The sequence below is a fragment of the Schistocerca serialis genome, chromosome 5 (genome assembly GCF_023864345.2).
Source record: "Schistocerca serialis cubense isolate TAMUIC-IGC-003099 chromosome 5, iqSchSeri2.2, whole genome shotgun sequence".
Taxonomy (NCBI): Eukaryota; Metazoa; Arthropoda; class Insecta; order Orthoptera; family Acrididae; genus Schistocerca; species Schistocerca serialis.
In genome coordinates this window covers 2,397,196-2,421,802 of record NC_064642.1, presented here as the reverse complement: position 1 = coordinate 2,421,802, position 24,607 = coordinate 2,397,196, and the positions used below count along the sequence as shown (strand labels likewise).

Below are 24,607 nucleotides of genomic sequence, written 5' to 3'. Positions count from 1 at the left end.
ATACAAACTTCAAAAATATTAGAAGTTTATACTATCCACAATACATCAGTGGGACCAGATGACAATTCAAGACAAGTAAATCTGTGACTCTAGGTCTGCCTTTTATTACACCAAGATGGATAGAATGTGATCATAGGAACCACTAAAGATATAAGTCTACAAGCACACTTAAAATTCATTGCAACAATACTGCACACAGAAAAAAAATATTCTTCTGTATGAAAATCATTAAGTTGATCTCTGTGTGTAATCTTGACACACTGATGACCTATGATAATGTTTGTAGTAGCCTCTACTTTTATTCGATGCATGTGTTGAAATTATTTTTACAAGGGTAATCCCAAAAGTAAGGTCTCCTATTTTTTTTTTTTTTTATAAGTACATAGACCTGTTTATTTTTACAATGGTTTACATCAGTTTACAGCTTTAACATTTAGCTATTTTTCGACATAATCACCATTTCTGTTTATGCATTTTTGTTGATGCTGTAGCAGTTTTTGTATGGCCATGTCATACCAGCTCGCCGCCATGCTGTTCAGAAAGTTACGAACCTCTTTTTTCACCTTGTCATCGGAGCTGAATCACTGGGACCACAATTAACGTTGACAGGTACTGTGAGACAATGAAAAAACTCAAACGCGCAATTCAGAACCAGAGGAGAGGAATGTTGAGCAAGGGCATACACATTCTCCATGACAACGCACGCCCAGGGTGTACACATTCTCGATGACAATGCACGCCCACACATCACGCGGCAAACAGTTGCTTTCTTGCAAAAATTTCAGTGGAACACAATCACCCATCAACCCTATAGTCCTGAATTGGCACCCAGTGACTACCACTTGTTCCCTAGGATAAAAAACATTTGGCCGGAAAGCAATTCAGCTCTGACGACGAGGTGAAAGAAGAGGTTCATAACTTTCTGAACAGCATGGTGGCGAGCAGGTATGACATGGGCATACAAAAACTGCCCCAGCTTCTATAAAAATGCATCGATAGAAATGGTGATTATGTCGAAAAACAGCTAAATGTTCAACCTGCAAACTGATGTAAACCACTGTAGAAATAAACAGGTCCATGTACTTATAAAAAAAAAGGAGACCTTACTTTTGGGATTACCCTCGTACCTGTATCTGCCAAACATTGCTACTTGGTTCAACACTTTTTTCTTTGCCTAATTTGATTTGTGCTGTGTGTTTTGCTTAACGTAAAATACATATACGTGGTTTTCAGAAGAATGTTTTCTCATTTTTCTGTGTGCAATATTGTTGCAATGAATTTTAAGTGCGCTCTTAGACTTATATCTTTATAGGTTCCTATTACCACTTCTTACAAATCTTGGTGTAACAAAAGGTAGACATACAGTCACAGATTTATTCGTCATAAATTATCATTTGGTCCCACTGATCTATCAGAATAATAAAAACTTAAAATATTTTTGAAATATGTGTTTTTATGAATCACTCATCTGTACAATATGTCAATAATCTGATCTCCGTATATCTGCATGTAACAGTAAGTCACTGATGACCTATGTTACAATACTTTCATTAAGTCTGGCACACCAGTAGTTAACATCTATTTTCTCTGTCAGTATTTCATGATATTTACACAATCATATATGATTTTAATATCCTGCAAAGAATATAGTATGTGACCTTTGGTCACCGATTTCTGGGTCGACAATACTTCACGTAAGTCTGGCAGGCCAGTAGTAAATGAAATTGCACATAACTATCAAAAGGATTACAATGTTTGGAAGTAAGTGCATCTTTGACAATATCGTAACAGCTGTTTTAGTTGTAATGCTGCAGCACTTAAGAGTATGTTAAGATGGGATACCACTTATGGTTTTATGTATGTGACATAAAAGAATGTGATGAGCACGATACGTACTGCAGGACATAGCAAATGTAAGTAATGTTATTGCACTGTTAAATCTGGTTATGTTAATGTGAGTTATGGAATGCTTTATTTATAGGTGACGATCTGTGCAGACATGTGACTTCTTCCATATCTGTTAATTTCATGTGTGTGATAATGGTTCTGGGCTGAAATAGCTAACAGCATGATTTTAATACAGCACAATACATCATTTCCCTTCAACTTATTTCACTGTATTTTTCCCAGTACATGTCAGTTTCATACTTTGTCTTTTTGCTCGAAACACAATACTGAAACCATAAGCATAGGAATGATAACATTAAGTTACTAAATTAAGTTATGTGAAACAATATCAATGGTGTCTTTAATTAAAAGTCTTATTTAACTGTGCAATATTTCAATGGAATAACACTGTGTATTTACGACAGTATAACAGGTACATAGCTATTGGTGCAACTAATGAAAAAGCAAGTGGTAATAATCCCAGAATTACTGGAAAATCAACCCCAAGTTTGAATCAATAATCGTTTCCATGAAGTATAAAATAAAAGTGGCAAATAGCTTTCATACAAGATTGATGCTATGAAATGACAGAAAAAGCAGTTATCAAATTGTCACATACTACAGTTACAAGCATCAAGTGATTCAATGGACCTATCACTGGTCTGAAAAACAAAGTTATGAGTCCATTCCTCTCTGACAACCAGGGCTAAATTAAAGTGTGTGAATGGTTTTTAACAGTTGGTGGCTCAGCTCACGTCTATAGAGCGATTACACACCATTTGCATTATCCAATATGCTATTCTGTTACTTTAAGAAAATTTTTAACCAAATTGCAAGCAAGATAAGAATGATGGAAAATAACTTTACCTGACACAGTGTGGTTATAATTTACAAAGTGCAATTGTTTACTCCATGTCTGTTTATGATGTGGTGGTGTGATGACAGACTACCCAGCTTTTCTGGTTACAAACAATTCAGTCTCCAGTTCAAGTTACATTAATGTTGTAAATGGTGGCAGCCGCTGAGACATTCCATTGGTGGTGCCAAAAAAATCTCAGTTTGGTAGTATCGATTCTATTATGGAGTTTTGTCAATAATTCACATATTTCACAAGATATTATTTCAAACAAAACATATAGGGAAACAGAAATGAACACTTACTACAACAGCGCCCATCTTATGCACAGTAAGACTCTGATACATTCCTGGAGAACATGACAGCATGTGTATGTATGAGAGAGAGAGAGAGAGAGAGAGAGAGAGAGAGAGAGAGAGAGAGAGAGAGAGAGAGGGGGGGGGGGGGGAGAGAGAGAGAGAGAGAGAGAGAGAGGGGGGGGGGGGGGGTGGTTAGCTACCTTGCACAAAGAAATACAAGCATGCGCACACACATCAACAGCACAATTCTTCATTGCTCGCAGGGTATGTGAGGTCATTTTTATGTGGAAGTCTAAAGTGGGGGGTATTTTGATGTATGGTTGCTTAAGATACCAGTGGAGATCTAGCCTGAACTACCACGTTAATGACATTGCCAACCTCAGCTAACAATTGTGCTCTAGCCATTACCAAATTATTTATGTGCTCCACTTTGCCTTGAGTTGTGCTTGCTGGTTGTTTCCTTTTCTTATTTTGAAATGAGTGCAGAGAGCAATCATGCTCCGTCACAGGGTTCGAATACAACTCTCATAAAACCAGATGGAATCAGCGACTTAGGCTGCCAGTCCTGTGAGAGGGAGGCGTGGTTTGAACCAGCTTTTTCAACTGTAGAAGATAGTTTTATGCTCTCGCTTGTTTCAATGACTTCCATAACAGTAATAAGATTTTCCCTGTTTTTGAAAACATCTTTACTACTCGTGAATAAGAATTCCATCTCTTGACACACGCACATGCGCACGCATGCACACAGGGCAAGCTTTTTTGAATAATTCTATGCAATACTTTTGATCTCTGTGGCGAGTTAGAAAAGAAAGAAGAAATACCTGAAAGATGTGCAAAGAAGACACGGGCTTTGCGATTAACAGATACTTTTGTAGTCATAATAAGGTTGAACTCGTGCGCATAATAGTGGATGTAGTTGCATTTCGGTATTTGACTTTAATTTATGGGCCCCATTCAGCTTGCCATTCATAACATTGGCACCATCATAACTCTGAGCTTTTAGTTTTGATCGGTCATCGCCCATTAATGGTTCAATTTCTTTCAGAATACTCTCAGCTATAGTATGAGCATTCTGACTTTCTAGGTCAACAAAGTTCCAAAATCTTTCAACAGGTTTTCCACCAACAACATAACGCAAAACGATAACCAACTGAAATTCGCAAAACACATCTGTGGTTTTATCCGCGATTATTGCAATACAATCGGCACGTTTAATTTCTTTACGAACTTCATAATGGTACACTTCCAACATGCACTGCCATAGTTTGTTCTGGAAAGTCTTAGAAATGCCTTTGAACACTGATGCTTGATTGAGATGAACTTGAAGATCTTCATTCAGTTTTGCACTGAACTGAATTAGCTCACGAAAAACCCCCTTATTTTTAGAGGCATCAGATTCATCATGGCCTCTGACAGCCAGTTCCAAAGCACCACAGATCCATATACAGTTTACAATTCAGTTCAATATATATATATATATTCTTTTCTTCACGTTTGTTGTGGCTGTCAATTGTTTGTCTATATTGCAAATCTAATTTCTGCTGAATGTTAGTTTTGCCTAGAAATGACAGACTAAGCACATTATTCATGTGTCGCTTTGACATTTCACGTACTTTCACTTTAGACCATACAATCCCAGTACCAGTTATTCCAGTCTTACACCAAAGAACATCTCCCCCAAATGGCAAACATCCATTTGTTCTTTTGGTAACTTTCTGGACTGAACTTACGGTACCTATTTTTTGTTTGCTGCTGCAGATTCAGATTCGGGAGTGGCCTACCTAGTGGTTTTTATCTGATTTTTTTTCACTGTGAGTCCTGTTGCTAAATGGCGTTTTAATCACTCATTTATTCTGGTCGTGTCTGCTGTTTTCACAGTCAACTGAATTTTTGCTTACAGATAACACTGTGCACACAGCTATATACAGTCAATTGCCTGACGTCACAATACTACGTGTTCGTACAGAGCATAGCAAGTATAAACAGAAATACTACACTGTTTTTTGGAAAACAGTTGCCCAACGCATGGCGAATATGTTAGTTTTTTTTTTTTGTTCTGTAGCAATAGCCCTGCTGCTGTGAATTATACCAATTCTGAAATAACGCCTATTAGTTTCAAAACCTAAGGGCATAATTATAATCAAATTATATATAGCTATTTATAATGATATTTAAGTGTATTATTTCTGTATTCGATTTAATTAAGCATTAATTTTTGTTTAGGAATGCATTAGCATTAACTTGCATAAAAATTGTTTAAAACTGGATTACAAGAAATTTGCGCCCCAATGTATTCTAACACGATTGCTAGATGGCAGATCATGCTTCTATACGTTTTGCACTTTACTGCTCTCTGGCGGGAGGAACGTAAAGCTCTGAGTCAGACCAGCTGTGGCTCCATCCCCACCATAAGCAGCGTGTAGACACCGACAGCTGAGCCTTTCACACAGTGCTTACGATGGGAGAAGGTGCTAATCTCTGTAGTTGGCTCCAAACTTCAGAAAACTACCACGAGAGAGCACGCAGCAAAACGCACCTCTTCAAATCAGAAAATACATACTCCGAAACAATGTTTTATGCGAAATTCACATAGATTTCTTTCCTTCTTTTTCATTCAAGTGGTACCACGGCACAGCTGCACTACCTCAGAAGCCGCCCCTGGTTGTAAATATGGATCAACGTTCTGATCAGTCTCGGTACAATGGGAAATAGAAGTACAGCCATTCAGTGGTTTCCAATTCAAAGCCAGCGGTAAAAACTAGTCTGAATCCACAAACGCATAGGAAACTTTTCCGAGTCCTGACTGCAACACACCACAAATGTTTCACAAGTTCAGAGAAAAACTCCATATTTCAGAATTAAAAGGCCACCAAACCTACTGTGAAAATATTACTAAGTACCACAAGCACTCACATTAAAACTTTCAAAAATTGCTACGGCACAGAAAAGAAAACTTCTGCTGCATACACACAGCAGAACTGCTGCCTTCCCAATGTGAAGGCATTGCTAATTACGCCTATAAAATTTTTTTTCGTGATTTTCTTTACATTTCTATTCTTTTTCTTTTGTTCATATGGGCATTTCTAACTGTGATTATGTAAGATTCTACTGTGGTTTTTAAATGTAAAGATGTAATTGTGATTATTTCGTTTGCCAATGGATAAATAGGTTTCCTGCTTTGTACCTGTGGTAAAGTTTCTAAAGTTCTCTTTTGGAATATTATTAATTGTGAAAAATGCAGTCAATAACATTTATAAAGGTTTATGTAATTTATGATAACGATATAACATCTATAGACAGGGGACAGCGATAGCGATATCGAGAGTTGAAAGGTTGTTGCGTAGTAGAGGGGATGGTGGATGGCGTGTCTGAAGCATGCACGGGAAAAATAGTACTGTGTTCCATGAAAAGCATACGTAATTGTATGGACAGTGATACCAAACTATCAGATTGTTAATTCTCTTCGCCACTGCGGTATGTAATGCCATCGCCAGCGAACTTTAAGAGCAAATAAACCAGACTGTGAAAGTGCCGCTAACATTACTTTGTTGTGGCCGACACGAACTGTGCCTTTATTCGAATGAACTTTGCTGGTATTGGTTTTGGGTGGTGGAACTGTTGTACATCACATTCTATCAAGCCATGAAAGTGAAGACTAATTAACTGTGCAATATAAATGGCTTTCAGTGACGTTGTCGAAGTTTGAAATGCGAGAACAGAGTGGACATTGTTTACGGTATGCTTCACATACATGAACAATTCTATGAACTGTGTATTTGTGGCTAAGACTATATGAATGTGATGAACCGTGTAATTATGGACGATAGCGTTACGGACAGTGCATAAAGTGTAAAAACGAGTGATGTCTACGTCATGTACTTTGAAAGAGAGGACACGTCAACAACGTTCGTATACTGGCGTCTTGTGGTTTGTTAATCACCATGGGGTTAATGATACAGCTGTGCCGGAATTTAATTTGCGTTTCGCCGGAGAAGATTAACCAGCGGAACTGTCTGTATCCTGCTCTCATCATCGTAACCCGCCGACATTGTGCTGCCTAACGCAACACTTCGTACGCAACAAAAAGTTAAGGGATTTCGCTGAACGCTATCCCCTGACCTAGAAACTTTCTTTCTCTATTAAAAGTATAAGAATTACAGACTCTGTTTAATTAAATTCTTTGTTTAGTTTGTCTGCTTTCTGCTAGCGAAAATAAAATTACAATCAGCTAATTAAAAGTTGCCTGGTAGTCATTGTTGAAACACCAGTAAATATAAACTTCTTCCTCTCATTAGGACTAATTCTCCTTGCATGTCAAAATTATTGTAGTTATTTTATGTAGTTTTATGTATTGTTATGAGACTAGATATATGACAGTAACTAATAAGAGTATTTTGTCGCGAAATATGGCTTCGCGCAAAAATTACGGCAACTGCCATAATTGCTTGCATTCTGACCAATAATGTAAAAGCTGCTATTCCCGTATAGGTGCTTTTCCTGACGTGAGCGGGAATTATAAATGTCAGCTGTCAAATCACGTAGTGACTGTTTACCCAGTAACAAAAGTTTTTTGATATTGTATTGCTACGAGTCGTAGTATTAAGAGACACTGGTTATACTCAAAAGTGGGTAGATGTATGGTGAAACCCCCCAGTGTTCATGCGGTTAACAGTATTGTGTGTGATTCACAAAATTTTGTCACTTTTTCTAATTCCTTTGAAGTTTCAGAGAATATATACACAATTTTGTCAGTTCAGGTTAATTTCAGAGCAGTTTCTCGTGAATATTAGAGTTTTCAGTTCATAAACAAAGTGGGATCGTGACCAATTGAGAAGTATAACAAAGAGTGTGGTTTTCCGACTAGAATTTTGGATGACTTCACAGTTCAGATTTTGATAATTATTTTTCCTGTGGGTTGAGGTCATCACACCAATAGAAACAGTTACTTCATGCACAGCACACTGCATCAATGGCAGTGGCTCTGAGTGCTATCTGCTACAAACTGACAGCTCAAAAACACCACCTCCTCTTTTTTCACAAAGTTCACTATTGTGTTAAGATTGACAGAACTGTCATATGCCACTTCTTGCCTTATGTTTATGACACTATATTGGTCTAAAAAGGATCAGTAACAGACCTGTTGACAGTCTAGAATATACCAAATAAAAAGGTTACTCTTCAGGAAAGATTACTGTTTCAAGTATTGAATCTCTCAATAAGTTTTTTGACAAGAATGACTTTTTTTCCTTTTTTAACACAGTAGACAATTACTTACCAAATGGCTGTAGATTTTGAGGAGCTCTTCGCAGAGTCGCAAGACTCAGAGAAACAGCAAACTGGGTCAAAGCCTGCAGTCCTGTGCACTGCCAAACCTGACCACCAGAAGGCGTGAGTTCCCGTACCAGCTCACGTAGAAAATCTGCTTCTGCCAAGAGTGGTAAATTCTTCACTACATCTGTTGAACGATATGAAAGCATTTAGTCCCGCCACACGTTAATCGTCCCGAGAAGGTAACTAATTGTGTAACAATAAGGAACACAAGACTATGAGTTTACACCTAAGTAATAAATCCGTTACAGAAATGTGAGAACCAAGTATTGTATGAGAAACAAAATTCACTTGAGAAAACTGTAAAATTACAAAAAGACAGAATGGCTGACCAATATTTTTATGACAATGTGGCTTGCAGTCATGCAACACGTGTGGTGCTATGCATGTGGAGAATAAACCATAATGAAACTTTAACTAGCTTTCTTACTAGTACAGTATACTGATTATTTGGGGTAATGTGGGGTAAAAGATGCAGGAAAACAAAAATCGTAAAACATAAATAATCGAGATTTTTTATTAGTACACTAGTAACAGTGAGAGTGAATGCTTTTAATAGCAGTTAATTTATATTTTCATTGGTTTCCTCACTACATACCAGAAACCAAGTGACCACACACATTTTAGAATATCAGGCCATTTTTTACATCCCCATCTATTGCTCAACATAGCTTTCTTTACTCATATCATTATCTATACTCTATCTACAATTGCCAAATGTCTCGTTAACAGAAATAAATTAAATCATCAGCAACACGTTAGAATTACGCATTACACCGTGATGTGCTCTCGGATCCTTCTCTTTTGCCAGCAGCACCCTACTAATAGTGGTATTCGAGCACAACTCGCAGACTGGCTCAAAGTTTCAATTTGCCCCAGTTTCCAAACTCTAAACGAGCTCTCCCACTGAGCTCCTGGAATATCATTTCCAGATGAGAGGATGTAACACACAAGTCACATCACCACTGAGATAACAATTTTATTCTTGTTTCAATGATCACCTGTAAAAATCCAATTTTTCGGATGTTGTCCATAAAATGTAAAAATTCAAATTACTGTACATACACAAATCTAAGTCGCACATTTTTCCAATTTTCAGGATTCAAAACACTGCCTGTTGCTGAGAATTGAGTACACAACTATTAGAACTTCTGAAAACTGGTGCTAGGAGCTGCCACAACTACCTTTTGCCATTGCATATAAGCAGTGCTACACATGCAAGCTTTGTCGGCGGGAAGATATATATTGGCGATAAACCTTTTGAGGAGGAGGGAGAGGGGGGCACAGGGAGGGGAGAAGACGAGTCTACTTTTTTTAGAATTTTGACTGTTGGATTTTAATACTTCATCCAATGAAGGAAACAGAATTTCAGTATTGCTCATCTTCAAATGCAGCAACCTTTCAAATATTCGCAGCAAAAAAAATAAAATTCTGTACATAAATATCAACAATGCATAAGGCTTTAGGATTCTTGTAGGAGTTGGTAAGCTGTGGTTCATCCTGATTTCACACATTGTTTCGTAAAAATTTTGTGAAAGCTTGCATTAGTGAACCATAATGAAGCACTTTCGTTATAGGGCCTAGAGAAGGAAGTTATTTCTTTTGTGGAAAAAGTTCTAATAGTGCTTGCACGTCTGCAGTACAGGATTGGTAAGAGCAAGTCTCTCTACGTCCATCTTTTTAGCGATGGTTGCGGGACTCTGATGTTCAATAGAGGATGTCAAATTAAACACCTTTCAGCCCTATTTTATTAGGCAACCAGTTTCGGCGTTTTACTACGCCACCTTCAGGCCCCTGACTGACGTGTAGGAGTAATCGGCCTCGCTTGTGATCAAAACAGGGGCCAGCAATTCTGGTATTAGTAGATATTTGCTACAGTGATCACTTCAGTCATCACCTGAACAGTAGGCAGGCGATGGTTGAAATGGTCACTGAAACAAGCGTCTACTAATAATAGTATTGCTGGCCCCTGTTTTGACCACAAGTGAGATAGATTATTCCTACACGTCGGTCAGGGGCCTAAAGATGGCGTAGTAAAACACTGAAAATGGTTCCCCAATAAAATAAGGCTGAAAACTGACAGCTGAAAGGTGTTTAATGTGATATCATCTGATAAGAGCAACGTCAGATGATGGCCGACTGCAAAGAGACAAATTATTTCAATGTTCCTGTAGCAATCAAGTCGTTAGTGGGCCACAATCTGGCCGATATCATGCTCTTGAAGTAATTTTGAACGAGTTTGTTAAGGAACAGTGTCAGCAATGCCTGCCTGTGAATGCTGAAATTAAAAATTAAAGCACATGAAACTGCTCAAGTGCAACTAAAATCTAAACTCCGCCTGAACGGGCCACGAAGGTCCAACAGTCGACATCGCCCGCCATGTCATTCTCAGCACACAGGCATCACTGAATGCGCATCTGGAGGGGCATGTGTCAGCACACCACTCTCCCAGCCATATGTCAGTTTACGAGACCGTAGCCACTACTTCTCAATCACGTAGTTCCTCAATTTGCCTCACAAGGGCTGAGTGCACCCCACTTCCCAACAGCACTCGGCAGACCGGATGGTCGCCCACCCGAGTGCTAGCCCAGTCCGAGAGCGCTTCGCTTCGGTGATCTGACGGGAACCAGTGTTACCACTGCCTCAAGACCGTAGGGCTCTAGCCGCAACTCGATTGATCATTTTATGAAACGCTGCGGTCCTTCACTTCGGAGGTGAATTTCAATTGCGCAGAAGCTGCCAAAAAATTATGGAGAAAAACTTGTGGAATTTCAGCACTTCATATCAGGTGGCGAACTGAAAACCACTGCCCGTTACGTAATGCTGACCCATGTGTTCTGACGCACTGCCAAATTATACAGTGAACACCAGAGAAAAGAAAGGTAAGTATTCTTACACCAGCAGATGAAAAACACAATGTATGTCCCATTATACTTGCTCACACAGCTCATGAACGTAAATTACCCCCATTCATAGTTTTCAGGTGGAAGACTTTACTGAAATCAGGAGTGTTTCCCAAAACTGTAATTGTAATAGCAAATGAAAATGGCTGGTTTTCAGACGACATTGTGCTGGAATGTATTAGGCTTGTACAGGATTGTCATCCTGGTGCAATGATTGGTTTGTAATTTCTGCTAGTGTTACATGCACACGTAGGCCTTACAACACTTACAGTAAAGCAAAATTGGCAGTAACTTCAGGTAGGATGACATGAATTCTCGAACTATTTGACGTCTGTTTGAATAAACCATGCTTAAATGCATGTATGCAGACTGGCCTTCAAGAAATGACAGACAACTGACACCAACAGGACGTATAAAATGAGCAAGTTTATCACAAGTGCGCCAATGGATTGATTATCCGTGGTAGTATGTTCCAAATCAGACTGTGCAACAGGCATTTAAAAAATGTTTGATATTGAATGAACTAGATAGGTGTGATGACCGTGGGTGGCTAAGACTGTATGGAAGGGACTTTTTGATATGGAATGGATGGCAGCTGTCAAAATGAAGATATTGCTAGTGATTGGTGTGTTTGATGTGTATGGAGGTACTGAGGTAGCTATCCTTGAGGTGGATGCCAACCATTAGGGAAAGTGGCTTGTTGGGTTGAGGAGGACCAGATGAAGCAAATGAGAGAGAAAGTTGTTGAATTTCAGTAGGAATGTGTCCCAACCTTCAATCCATATCACAAAGGTGTCATCAATGAATTAAAACCCGGTGAGGTGCTTGGGGTTCCGGGTGATTAGGAAGGATTCCTCTACATGGCCCATGAATAGGGTGGTGTAGGCTGATGCCGTGCAGGTGCCCATTCCTGTACCAGAGATCTGTTTGTAGGTGACGCCTTCAGAAGAGAAGTAATTCTGGGTGAGAATATCATCAGTAATGGTGACCAGGAAGGATGTTGTAGGTTTGGAGTCATATTCAATGCAAAACTATGCGCATTGAGGATGTTAGTCTAGAGGAAGGTTGCGCCAATATTGACAAGCAGGGCACCATGTGGTAAACAAACAAACTGCGAAGAGTTGGCAGAAGAAATGTTTGGTGTCTTTTATATAGGAGGGCAAGTCCACGAGAGCAGAGATTCTATCTGTGGAGGCACAGTGACTGGATACAATGGGACATCCTGGATTGTTGGGTTTATGGACTTCACGAAGCACGAAGAAGTAGTGCGGGGAATGGTACAAGTGTGGAGACAGACACACTTAGGAGAGAGGTTCTTCAATTGACATTACGATTTGAGAAATGACAGGAGATGCTGTTCGGGTTGTGGCAGGATTTGTAGGTGCAAGGACCTGACAGCTAGTGTAGTCTCCTCTGCCAGGTAATACCAGCAGATCAATACCACAGCAGTGAAGCATTTGTTGGAACATAGGATTATAAGGTCCTGATTAGGTTTTAGGTGGTGGACTGTGGTTCTTTCCGGGGATGTAGGGTTAAGTCCTCACATTGAGAGATTTGGGGGATAATGTTTAGCCAAAGTTTGAGGTTAAGAAATTCTGGAATATTATCAGGGGCTGATTTTGGGAGCAGTGGTGTGTAGATCAAGACTGAATGGAGTCGTGGACTTAGGCAAGGTTCAATATTGGTTTTGGGTTGAGTGTGGTAGGGTTTGTGACAAAAAAGTGTTTCCAGTAGAAAAGGTCTTTAACAAGTCCAGTATGGTTCCATTTTGGAGTGAGCAGACTATAAGGTCTTTGGAAATAGCTGATGCTTCTGTGGGACAGAGACTTTTGGAAGACAGATTCATGACTGCGTTCTGGGTCTGTTTAGGTTCTGGATTCCATATGGTGGTGGGAAGGAGTTTCTGAGGGTAAGGTATATGCAGTAGGTCTGCAAGACAGGACTTTTCGGCTATGAGGGGATGTGGGGGATGGTTGGAGGCTCTTGGAGAGGGTTAGGATAGCGGTAATGCAAGATGGAAGTAGGGAGTGACTAGGTTCGAAAAGTTATTGAGGTGGCAATGTGTGCATGTTACTCTTGTTTCAGGGGATGGGGGTGGGGGGGGGGGGGGGGGAGTTTCAATGTGAAAGATTGGACACAGGAATTTGGAAATGAAGAGAAGGAGAATTTTAGGAATGAAGAAGAGATACAAGAGGGTTGGGGCCTGATTTACATGGTTGTTTAGAGCTAGGTTGGCGAGGGCTGTAGACTAGCAGAATTTGAACAGATATGAGGTCACTTTGGAAGGAAGGGTTGCAACCACAGATGGTTCAGGCTATTTTTTTTTAGATTGTGTGTATCCCTGAACCCAAGGTTGCTTCGTCAGGAAAGAGGGAAGGAGAGGGAAAGACGAAAGGATGTGGGTTTTAAGGCAGAGGGTAAGGAGTCATTCCAATCCCGGGAGCGGAAAGACTTACCTTAGGAGGAAAAAAGGACAGGTATACACTCGCACGCGCACGCGCACGCACGCACACACACACACACACACACACACACAGTAAAGGCAAAGAGTTTGGGCAGAGATGTCAGTCGAGGCAGAAGTACAGAGGCAAAGATGTTGTAGAGTGACAAGTGATGTACGAGGGGCGGCAACTTGAAATTAGCGGAGGTTGAGGCCTGGTGGGTAACGGGAAGAGAGGATATATTGAAGGGCAAGTTCCCATCTCCAGAGTTCTGATAGGTTGGTGTCAGTGGGAAGTATCCAGATAACCCGGATGGTGTAACACTGTGCCAAGATGTGCTGGCCGTGCACCAAGGCATGTTTAGCCACAGGGTGATCCTCATTACCAACAAACACTGTCTGCCTGTGTCCGTTCATGTGATTGGACAGTTTGTTGCTGGTCATTCCCACACAGAACGCTTCACAGTGTAGGCATGTCAGTTGGTAAATCATGTGGGTGCTTTCACACGTGGCTCTGCCTTTCATCGTGTACAACTTCCGGGTTACAGGACTGGAGTAGGTGGTGGTGGGAGGGTGCATGGGACGGGTCTTACACCGGGGGCGGTTACAAGGGTAGGAGCCAGAGGGTAGGGAAGGTGATTTCGGGATTTCATAGGGATGAACTAAGAGGTTACGAAGGTTAGGTGGACAGCAGAAAGACACTCTTGGTGGAGTGGGGAGGATTTCATGAAGGATGGATCTCATTTCAGGGAAGCATTTAAGGAAGTCGTATCCCTGCTGGAGAACCACATTCAGAGTCTGATTCAGTCCCGGAAAGTATCCTGTCACAAGTGGGGCACTTTAGGGGTTCTTCTTTGGGTGGTTCTGCGTTTGAGGGGATGAGCAAGTGGCTCTGGATATTTGCTTCTGTACCAGGTCAGGAAGGTAGTTGCGGGATGCGAAAGCTGTTTTCAGGTTGTTGGTGTAATGGTTCAGGGATTCCGGACTGGAGCAGATTCGTTTGCCACGAAGACCTAAGCTGTAGGGAAGCGACCGTTTGATATGGAATGGGTGGCAGCTGTCAAAATGGAGGTACTGTTGCTTGTTGGTGGGTTTGATGTGGACGGATGTGTGAAGCTGGCCATTCGACAGATGGAGGTCAACGTCAAGGAAAGTGGCTTGGGATTTGGAGTAGGACCAGGTGAATCTGATGGAACCAAAGGAGTTGAGGTTGGAGAGGAAATTCTGGAGTTGTTCTTCACTGTGAGTACAGATCATGAAGAAGTCATCAATAAATCTGTACCAAACTTTGGGTTGGCAGGCTTGGGTAATCACGAAGGCTTCCTCTAAGCGACCCATAAATAGGTTGGTGTACGAGGGGGCCATCCTGGTACCCATGGCTGTTCCCTTCAATTGTTGGTATGTCTGGCCTTCAAAAGTGAAGAAGTTGTGGGTTAGGATGAATCTGGCTAAGGTAATGAGGAAAGAGGTTTTAGGTAGGGTAGCAGGTGATCGGCGTGAAAGGAATTGCTCCATCGCAACGAGGAACTGGACGTGCGGGATATTTGTGTATAAGGAACTGGCATCAATGGTTACAAGGATGGTTTCCGGGGGTAACAGATTGGGTAAGGATTCTAGGCGTTCAAGAAAGTGGTTGGTGTCTTTGATGAAGGATGGGAGACTGCATGTAATGGGTTGAAGGTGTTGATCTACGTAGGCAGAGATACGTTCTGTGGGGACTTCATAACCAGCTACAATGGGGCGGCCGGGATGATTGGGTTTGTGAATTTTAGGAAATAGGTAGAAGGTAGGGGTGCGGGGTGCCGGTGGGGTCAGGAGGTTGATGGAGTCAGGTGAAAGGTTTTGTAGGGGGCTTAAGGTTCTGAGGATTCCTTGAAGCTCTGCCTGGACATTAGGAATGGGATTACCTTGGCAAACTTTGTATGTAGTGTTGTCTGAAAGCTGACGCAGTCCCTCAGCCACATACTCCCGACAATCAAGTACCATGGTCATGGAACCCTCGTCCAGCGGAAGAATGACGATGGATCGGTCAGCCTTCAGATCACGGATAGCTGGGTTTCAGCTGTGGTGATGTTGGGAGAAGGATTAAGGTTTTTCAAGAAGGATTGAGAGGCAAGGCTGGAAGTGAGAAATTCCTGGAAGGTTTGGAGAGGGTGATTTTGAGGAAGAGGAGGTGGGTCACGCTGTGACGGAGGACGGAACTGTTCCAGGCAGGGTTCAATTTGGATGGTGTCTTGGGGAGTTGGATCATTAGGAGTAGGATTAGGATTATTTTTCTTCATGGCAAAGTGATATTTCCAGCAGATTGTACGAGTGTAGGACAGTAAATCTTTGACGAGGGCTGTTTGGTTGAATCAGGGAGTAGGGCTGAAGGTGAGGCCTTTGGATAGGACAGAGGTTTCGGATTGGGAGATTTTTAAAAAGGGAAAGGTGAATACAAAGTGAAACTACTTGCACAAACAAAAAGAGAAAGTAAGATGACAGGACAGATTTCGAAATGCAACAGTGACAATAACAAACTTAATTGTTGGGCTCAAATTAATGATATGAATATAATAGAGGGAAACATTCCACGTGGGAAAAATATATCTCAAAATAAAGATGCTATTACTTACCAAACGAAAGGGTTGGTATGTTGACAGGAGACAATAAAAAAACACACAAATACACACACACAAATTTCAAGCTTTCACAACCCAAGGTTGCTTTGTCAGGAAAGAGGGAACGAGAGGGAAAGACGAAAGGATGTGGGTTTTAAGGGAGAGGGTAAGGAGTCGTTCCAACCCCGGGAGCGGAAAGACTTACCTTAGGGGGGAAAAAGGGACAGGTATACACTCGCACGCGCGCGCACGCACACGCACGCGCACGCACGCACACGCACACACACACACACACACACACACACACACACACACACACACACACACACACATATATATACACACACATCCATCCGCACATATACAGACACAAGCAGACATTGTAAAGAGAAAGAGTTTGGGCAGAGATGTTAGTTGAGGCAGAAGTACAGAGGCAAAGATGTTGTAGAGTGACAAGTGATGTACGAGGGGCGGCAACTCGGAATTAGCGGAGGTTGAGGCCTGGTGGGTAACGGGAAGAGAGGATATATTGAAGGGCAAGTTCCCATCTCCGGAGTTCTGATAGGTTGGTGTGAGTGGGAAGTATCTAGATAACCCGGACGGTGTAACACTGTGCCAAGATGTGCTGGCCGTGCACCAAGGCATGTTTAGCCACAGGGTGATCCTCATTACCAACAAACACTGTCTGCCTGTGTCCATTCATGCGAATGGACAGTTTGTTCCTGGTCAATCCCACATAGAAAGCTTCACAGTGTAGGCAAGTCAGTTGGTAAATCACGTGGGTGCTTTCACACGTGACTCTGCCTTTGATCGTGTACACCTTCCGGGTTACAGAACTGGAGTAGGAGGTGGTGGGAGGGTGCATGAGACAGGTTTTACACCGGGGGAGGTTACAAGGGTAGGAGCCAGAGGGTAGGGAAGGTGGTTTGGGGATTTCATAGGGATGAACCAAGAGGTTACGAAGGTTAGGTGGACGGCGGAAAGATACTCTTGGTGGAGAGGGGAGGATATCATGAAGGATGGATCTCATTTCAGGGCAGGATTTAAGGAAGTCGTATCCCTGCTGGAGAGCCACATTCAGAGTCTGATCCAGTCCGCCGTCCACCTAACCTTTTTGTGGATCCCCGATCCCTCTCTAGACCAAGTCGTAGCTATCTTGGAGAGTAGAGATGCATGTGACAGTGCTCAAAATAGTTTTGACTTGCCTACCGTTTGTCGCGTGTCGGACGGACATTGTATACAACAGACCAACCGTCAACAGGTGCAGTTGCCGCGCACACCACGTGCTCCCAATCAGCAAGGTGGAAGTAGCTCGCGTCCCCGCCAACAGCTTTTGCGTCAAAACAGACAGTTTGCTTCTTTGCGGGCACCTTTGAAATCATGCCCGAAGTGTCATGTGCGTCACAAATGCGAAAATTGCCCATCGCGTAATTATTCTTGCTACAATTGTGGACGGCTTGGACATGTACAATCCGTGTGCCAACAGCGTAAATGGAACTGAATTGCTTCTCGTGCTTTTGGACAGGCACATTCTGTCCATGCTATTAGTTCTAAAGACAACAGTGTTGACGACAGTGTTCAAGCAAATGGTTTGCATAGTAGTGTCACTGTAGTTAATAGTGCTTTGCCGCCCTCTGTGCAACGCCGGGCGAACAAATTGTACATTGAGTTGCACATTGCTTCACATAGTGTGAAATTTCAGTTGGATACAGGCTCTTCCGTTACACTGATAAATAGTCGGGTGTACGAATTGCTAGGGAAGCCTAAACTTGCTCAACCTTCTGCTCCGCTTACGGCATATAGTGGCGAATGTATTATAGTACTGGGTACATGTAGCATGCCAGCACAATTCCATTATGGGACCAGGACAATTCAATTGCACGTTGTCGCCACACGTCCGTGTGAAAATATTTTTGGACTGGACTGCTTTGATTTGTTTGGCCTCAGCATCCAGGACCATGTGTTAGCTGTTAGTGAATGTCCTACTCCTGATGCTGTTGTTCCTCTTTGAGAAGAGTTCCCTGAACTGTTTGGCAGTGGTTTGGGCTGCGTACGTGATTATGTTGCACACATCACGCTGAAGGATAACGCCCGCCCACGTTTTTGCAAAGCAAGACCAGTGCCTCACGCATTGCGTGACCAAGTCGCAGAAGAACTCCGTTCTTTGCAAAATGAGGGAGTCATTGCGCCCATCAGTGCCAGTCAGTGGGCCTCCCCTTTAGTTGTACTAAAGAAACCCAAAGGTTCCTTGTGTGTGTGTGTGTGTGTGTGTGTGTGTGGACTTCAAGAGTACAGTGAATCCACAGACAATTGTCGATAGCTATCCTCTCCCTCGCCCTGAGGAATTAATGGACAAACTAGGCACGGGCCGATACGATTGCAAGACTGATTTGCGGGATGCATATTTGCAAATTCCTTTAGTTGAACCGTCCCGGGACATTTTTGTGATCAACACTCCCTTGGGTCTCTTTAAATATTTGCGACTCCCCTCCAGCAGCTCCCCCGCTCCTGCCATTTTTCAGCGCTACTTGTCGCAACTGACTGCCAAAGTACCTTCTTGCTCAAATTATCCGTACGACATTGTGGTTTCCGGTCGTACTCCAGAGGAACACTTGCAGAATTTGCGTCGCTCATTTACAGTGTTGTCGGAAGCAGGGCTCAGAGTGAACAAGGAAAAGTGTGTATTTTTTCGTACGGAAATAGAATATCTCGGACACGTTATCAACGCCCAAGGTGTACATCCCTCGCAGTCGCACCTTCGTGCCATTGCCGGCCTTCCTTTGCCTAAGAACTTGTCGGAGTTGCAATCTGTGTTAGGCAAGATTACCTATTATCATAGGTTCATACCCAATGCTGCGCAAATAGCTGCCCCCCTTGCACCGATTACGTCAGTGCAACGTTCCGTTTGTGTGGTCGGCCGAATGCCGAGTGGCATTTCAGAAATTGAAAACAGCACTGTCGAGTGATCGTTGCGTTGTACATTTCGACCCTTCTAAACCAGCTGTTCTCGCTGTGGACGCTTCATCCTATGGGTTAGGTGCAGTGTTGTAGGATCAGCTGATCGTCCAATAGCTTTTGCTTCCAAATTGCTCACCCCCACACAACAGAACTATTCCCAACTTGAGAAGGAAGCCTTAGCCATCATATATGGAGTAACAAAGTTCCACGAATACTTGTATGACACGAAATTTTTTCTTGTGATGGACCATAAGCCGTTACAGCCATCGTTCCATCCTACAAAGCTGGTCCCCCCGGACCTCCATCGCCTCCACTTCACATGGGTCATCATCACCGTTACCCGAGGCTACATCCCCGTCGTCTTCGAGTGTCGGGGCGCATTAGTTGGGTCCGTCGTGGCTGCTGTGAGTTGCGTCCTTGGGGCTGTTTCGGCTGGTTCCAGCTCCAGTGCAGGGCGAATGCCGGGATGACCCCCAGCCTCGCTACGTTGGCTCCCCATCGCCTCACAGTAGCCCCACCCCCCTTCGTCGTCAGGCCCTTGCAGCATGTGACGTCTTGGTGGCCTTTCAGGGTGGGAGGAATGTTGTATCCACAGACCCAACCAACCAACCAACTCGTGCACACGCGCGCGCCCTGGCCGTGACATCGCTGGCCACAGTTCCTGTCGCGGCCGTCGGCGTCTCAGGGCGTTACCGCCGACAGAAGAGGTCGCGCCACGGCTGAGCTCGGGTACGCACCACCCTGTGCCTTTTGCACATAAGGAGGAGTGCTGTCCCCGAAACTGACAGTGTATTGTCGATTGTCCATTGCTATAATTTCATGGAGTTTATAGCGTAGCCATTGCAGCGTGTGATCTGCTATTGTATTCGACTAGGCTCAGTACACGGATTACTCTTGGATATTACCTGGACTTGTATTGCTGGTGCACGTTTCGTCAGAAATAAAGATAAGTTATTTCTTCATTCTAGCAGGTGCAGTTCTTGTCATTAATTATTTTTCGGCCAACAGACGTACCTACATGCTGGTCACTACCCCCGCTTTATACAATTTGTGGTGGCTGCCCCAAAAGTACCACCGAGGACCTTGAGTTTGGGAGCCGTCACAAAACAATCAAAATCATCTGAGCTAATAAAAATTAGGAACATAGGGAAGCAGGTTCTGTCAAATTCCTGGGATATTTAAAGGAAAAAATTGTCCTGATGTTCTCATGTAAGCTACTAGGCAAACAAGCCACACAGTCTTGCATTTGCAATGACAAGATTGTCCTTTACACGACATGGACACTTGGAAAGTTGTTTACCACAGCTAGTTTAAATCTATTGTAAGATATGGAAAGTTTTGTGGGGGAATGCTAGTAGTGTAAATACAATATTATCACTCCACAGAACTACTACTGGAAACGTGCGTGTAATATTAAGCCTTGAGATTTATAGAGACCTTTATTCAGGGACCTAAAAATTTTAATTAATCTATGTATTTACATTTATGAACCATTTATCTTTCTCCGTACCAATCCAGAATTATTTATATGGAACAATTTTCAACATATATACGACACGTAAACCAAAGATAATTTCATGTTACCATCTTATAGATCATACCTCCACTCCCAGACCCCTCAATACATGGCTATTAATACTTTGTAGAAAATAAAAGTGAAAAACTTTCAGTTTATGGGACTAGGTATATTGAAGACAAAATTACACATCATCTTAGCATAGAAATGAGGATTATTTCTTTGTAGATTAAAGAAATACAGCTGTAATGATTTTTTGTAAATTAAGATTAATTTTAGTCTCTTTTGACTCACTGTATGAGTATCAGGTACAGTATTTATATTGATGAGTCTCCTGTACTTTAAATCAATTATTTATGTACGTACATAATGAGAGAATAAAATTGTGATTCTGACTGGAGGCAGTGTTAGCTCGGAATAGGGCAAGGACAAGGTAGGTACTCAACACTACCTTTTCATGGAACCATGGAAGTATTTGACTGAAGTGATTTAGACAACAAAAGAAAACTTAAATCTGGATGGGGGTTTGAACTGTCACCCTCTTGAGTCCACGACATTCTCATCAACACACCACATCACTCACTATCGAACCTACTAATGCCAGTCACAATTCACTTCTGTCACAAAATTGTAGTTCCAACACTGAAAGTTTCATACAGCTAAGAAATGTATGAACCATTACTTGCATATTTCTTCATTTTCATTTTAATGTGCTGTTGTCTAAGAGAGACATTACTTGTAATACTATGCACACTAACTACGGATACAGACCTTTAAATATATTAGGAGTTTCTTCACAAAACTCTAATACAAACTTCCCATTTTAGGCTTTCACATTCCAATTCAAAAATTCACTCTCAATCTCATTAATTATCTCACTCTTTCTGATCACTTACATTCATATCTGAAAGAACGGACACTGTTAACGAGCCACAGCTTAAAGAAATATTTTCAAAATTAATTCGATGATTGCGAATTCCTTGATGTCAGCTGTATTAGGTACAGATGTGACATACGAAAATTTGTGCCGGACTGAGACTTGAGCCCACATTTCCTGCTTATTGCCAGTGGTCACCTTAACCACTTCAGCTATCCATACACACTCCCCACATCGATCCAGACTTCCATGTCTCACTGTCTGTATCCTTATATCGTAGTCCGTACGGAAGGTAGCACGTGCACGTATAGCCGAAGTGGTCGAGGTGCCCGCTTTCTGGTTACATTTATGGGCAAAGTAGTAAAGCAATGTTACAGAACATACACTGCACCACACAGGTTAGATAACATACCCTCACCATCTTCACGTTTCTGAATAATGCTAAGATCCACAGCATATAGTAAGGCCATTTCTAAAGCTAAGGTAACACTGTCAATTCCTCCTGCCGGATCATCTTCTATCTTCAAATTTTTAAGCACTCCCATTAAACTGCAAATGAATAAATATTTTCCAAGATTAATGACAGTTTTGGACTTGATAACTGAGTAAGAATACATTTGTCAATTAGGCTATTACAGAGCTGTGTGTGTGTTAAAGAGACATGTGTAAAATATGAATTCACTTCAAATCGACAACAGTTACAAAACACCGCAATTTTGATGAATTAGCAAATACCATATACGAGATAATGTATTAAAGAAGGATACACAAGGGAAACAGCATCTATTTTGCAAACTTACAGACACTTAAGAACTCTATAGTTATGTGAACAACAACATAGTTAAAAGTTATAAAATTATTAGACAAAAATATGCCCAGCACTTAATTCAACGTATAAACATCTTAGTACCACCAACAAACAAATAAAAATGCCTTTTCATCACTGTCGGCAATGCTGTCCCATTATTTTACAGTTTTCTCATGTGAATTATCCTTTTGATGCAGTACAGTACCCTATTTCCTTGTGTGTCACAAGTGTGGACAATGAAAGAAGCAGATGCAAACAACTTAAGGGTTTTAACTTCTGTTGTCCTATTTTCTAAGTTGTGTGTGATATGTTGAAGTTATGTCTATGAGCAACTGAATAAAGCCAATTTCATCATGCCACACGTATTTCACCTTTATTTTTGAAAGGCATCACCAGTGGCATGGTTTTGGATGCTGCTCAACATATGTGCTTGCTTTGTTGGTTTTAAAGCTGCTGTCCTGCTTTCAGTCTTTCGAAATGGCATTAGCATAGAACTGAGAACATGAAAACATATTTTAATGTCAGATTCTCAATGCTGTGCTAGTTTAATTTTAAGAGACTGGAAGCAGAACAACAGCTTTCAAACCAGCAAACCAAGCACCCATGTAGAGCAGCAGTTGCAAATCCATCACTGATGATGTGTTTCAAAAAATGAGAGTAAAATATGAATAGAATGGTAAAATTAGATTTATTCAGTTGCACACAAACGGAACATGTGACTAACTAGCTAAATAACTGACAAAATCTGAACATTATCAACCTAAGAGCCTCTGAAGAAAAATCCTGAGAAAAATCTTAAGAGCTTGTGACAGACATAACACTGGAGAATTATATAACCATGTATTACAGGAACTTGTACATTTCACTGGTTAGGACATATGAAGAGTATAGCAGAACAAAAGGGAGATGGTATTCCACCAGAAGGAATGGCTGACCAAGAGCGAGATGGATGGACAATGTGTTCAATGACCTTGCCAGAATGGAGGTGTGCCCATCAATACCTGCAGTGAAGGTGAAGAAGAAATATCATGTAAAACACACATCTGCAGTCGAAAATGTGCCAACTGCGAAAGTTATTTGAGATTATAGGATTGAGACAGCACATACTAGTCTCAATCAGGCCTTTAATAAAAAATTAATTGAATGTAATGTGTTGTAGGTAGCAGGTTAAATCCAAAACAGACAGGTATCAAACAATTATCATGGTTGCGAGGCCCATATGCTGAAGGAATGAAACATCGACATTAGATGATCAAGGCATTCGAGGTGGAATCCAAAATTTTCGGGATAGATGCTGCCATCTGGAAAATAGGACAGAGTGTCTACGTGTACAAGGAAAAAAAATTCCCGGATTTCCCGGTTAAAAATACACTTTCTCCCGGGCGAAAATACACTTTTTCCATGTTAAGTGATCGTATACTATTCCTTGGCACAGTAAAACTCATCAATCCTTTGAATGTTAATGGTATTATATACCGACGTAGAATTTCCCACCACTTTAGAAAACGAAACTCAGGGGGAAAAAAAAACACGTTTTGAAACACCTTTGATGTCCAGCAATATGTACGCTGCATATTTTCATATTACAAAGGTATGAATTCGAATTCCACCAAATACCGCGTGTTACTTTCCGAAGCATTGAAATCGAGATTGCAATCCGCTTTTGTAAGCCACTCATCACTCATGTAACGTGATCTCGCCAGCTTATAACAGTTTAGGACATGTGATGTAGTCAGCCACAGCAAGATCACTTTTAAGTAGCGCGAAAATACAAATAAGTTAATGGTTTAAATTAATATACGTAGCATTCACATATAATATTGGTCTCCAAGATTAATAAGCTGAAAGAGAAGCTAAGCTTCCACATATAATGTTGATCTTTTCTGCGCGTGATACACTTTAAGATACATCACACAAATGTGCCAGTAAAATTTTTAATAACGACGTACATGTGTGATCTTCTAAGCTCTAAATTCTTCTAAATGGCCGTCCTCAAAAAGTTGATTTTTAAATGAGAGTCAAACGCTTCCTTATTTACGAAATTCATCGTACATTCTTGCACATAGTTCATCTTGCGTAAAAGGATATTTGCTTTTAATGTACGTAACGCTTTTCAAACCACCGATCGCAATATT

The 24,607-nt window shown here is 41.5% G+C and overlaps 1 protein-coding gene across 1 annotated transcript in view; it reads right to left on the bottom strand.

Annotated features, from left to right (window-relative positions):
• LOC126481044 (nuclear pore complex protein Nup205) overlaps positions 1 to 24,607 on the bottom strand; it is a 313,396-nt gene that overhangs the window by 220,237 nt on the left and 68,552 nt on the right. The window contains exons 6-7 of the mRNA XM_050104525.1: positions 22,077 to 22,213; positions 8,318 to 8,497 (exon numbers count right to left, since the gene is read on the bottom strand). Coding sequence (XP_049960482.1) covers positions 8,318 to 8,497; positions 22,077 to 22,213 — 317 coding nt within the window. The remainder of the gene's footprint in view (positions 1 to 8,317; positions 8,498 to 22,076; positions 22,214 to 24,607) is intronic.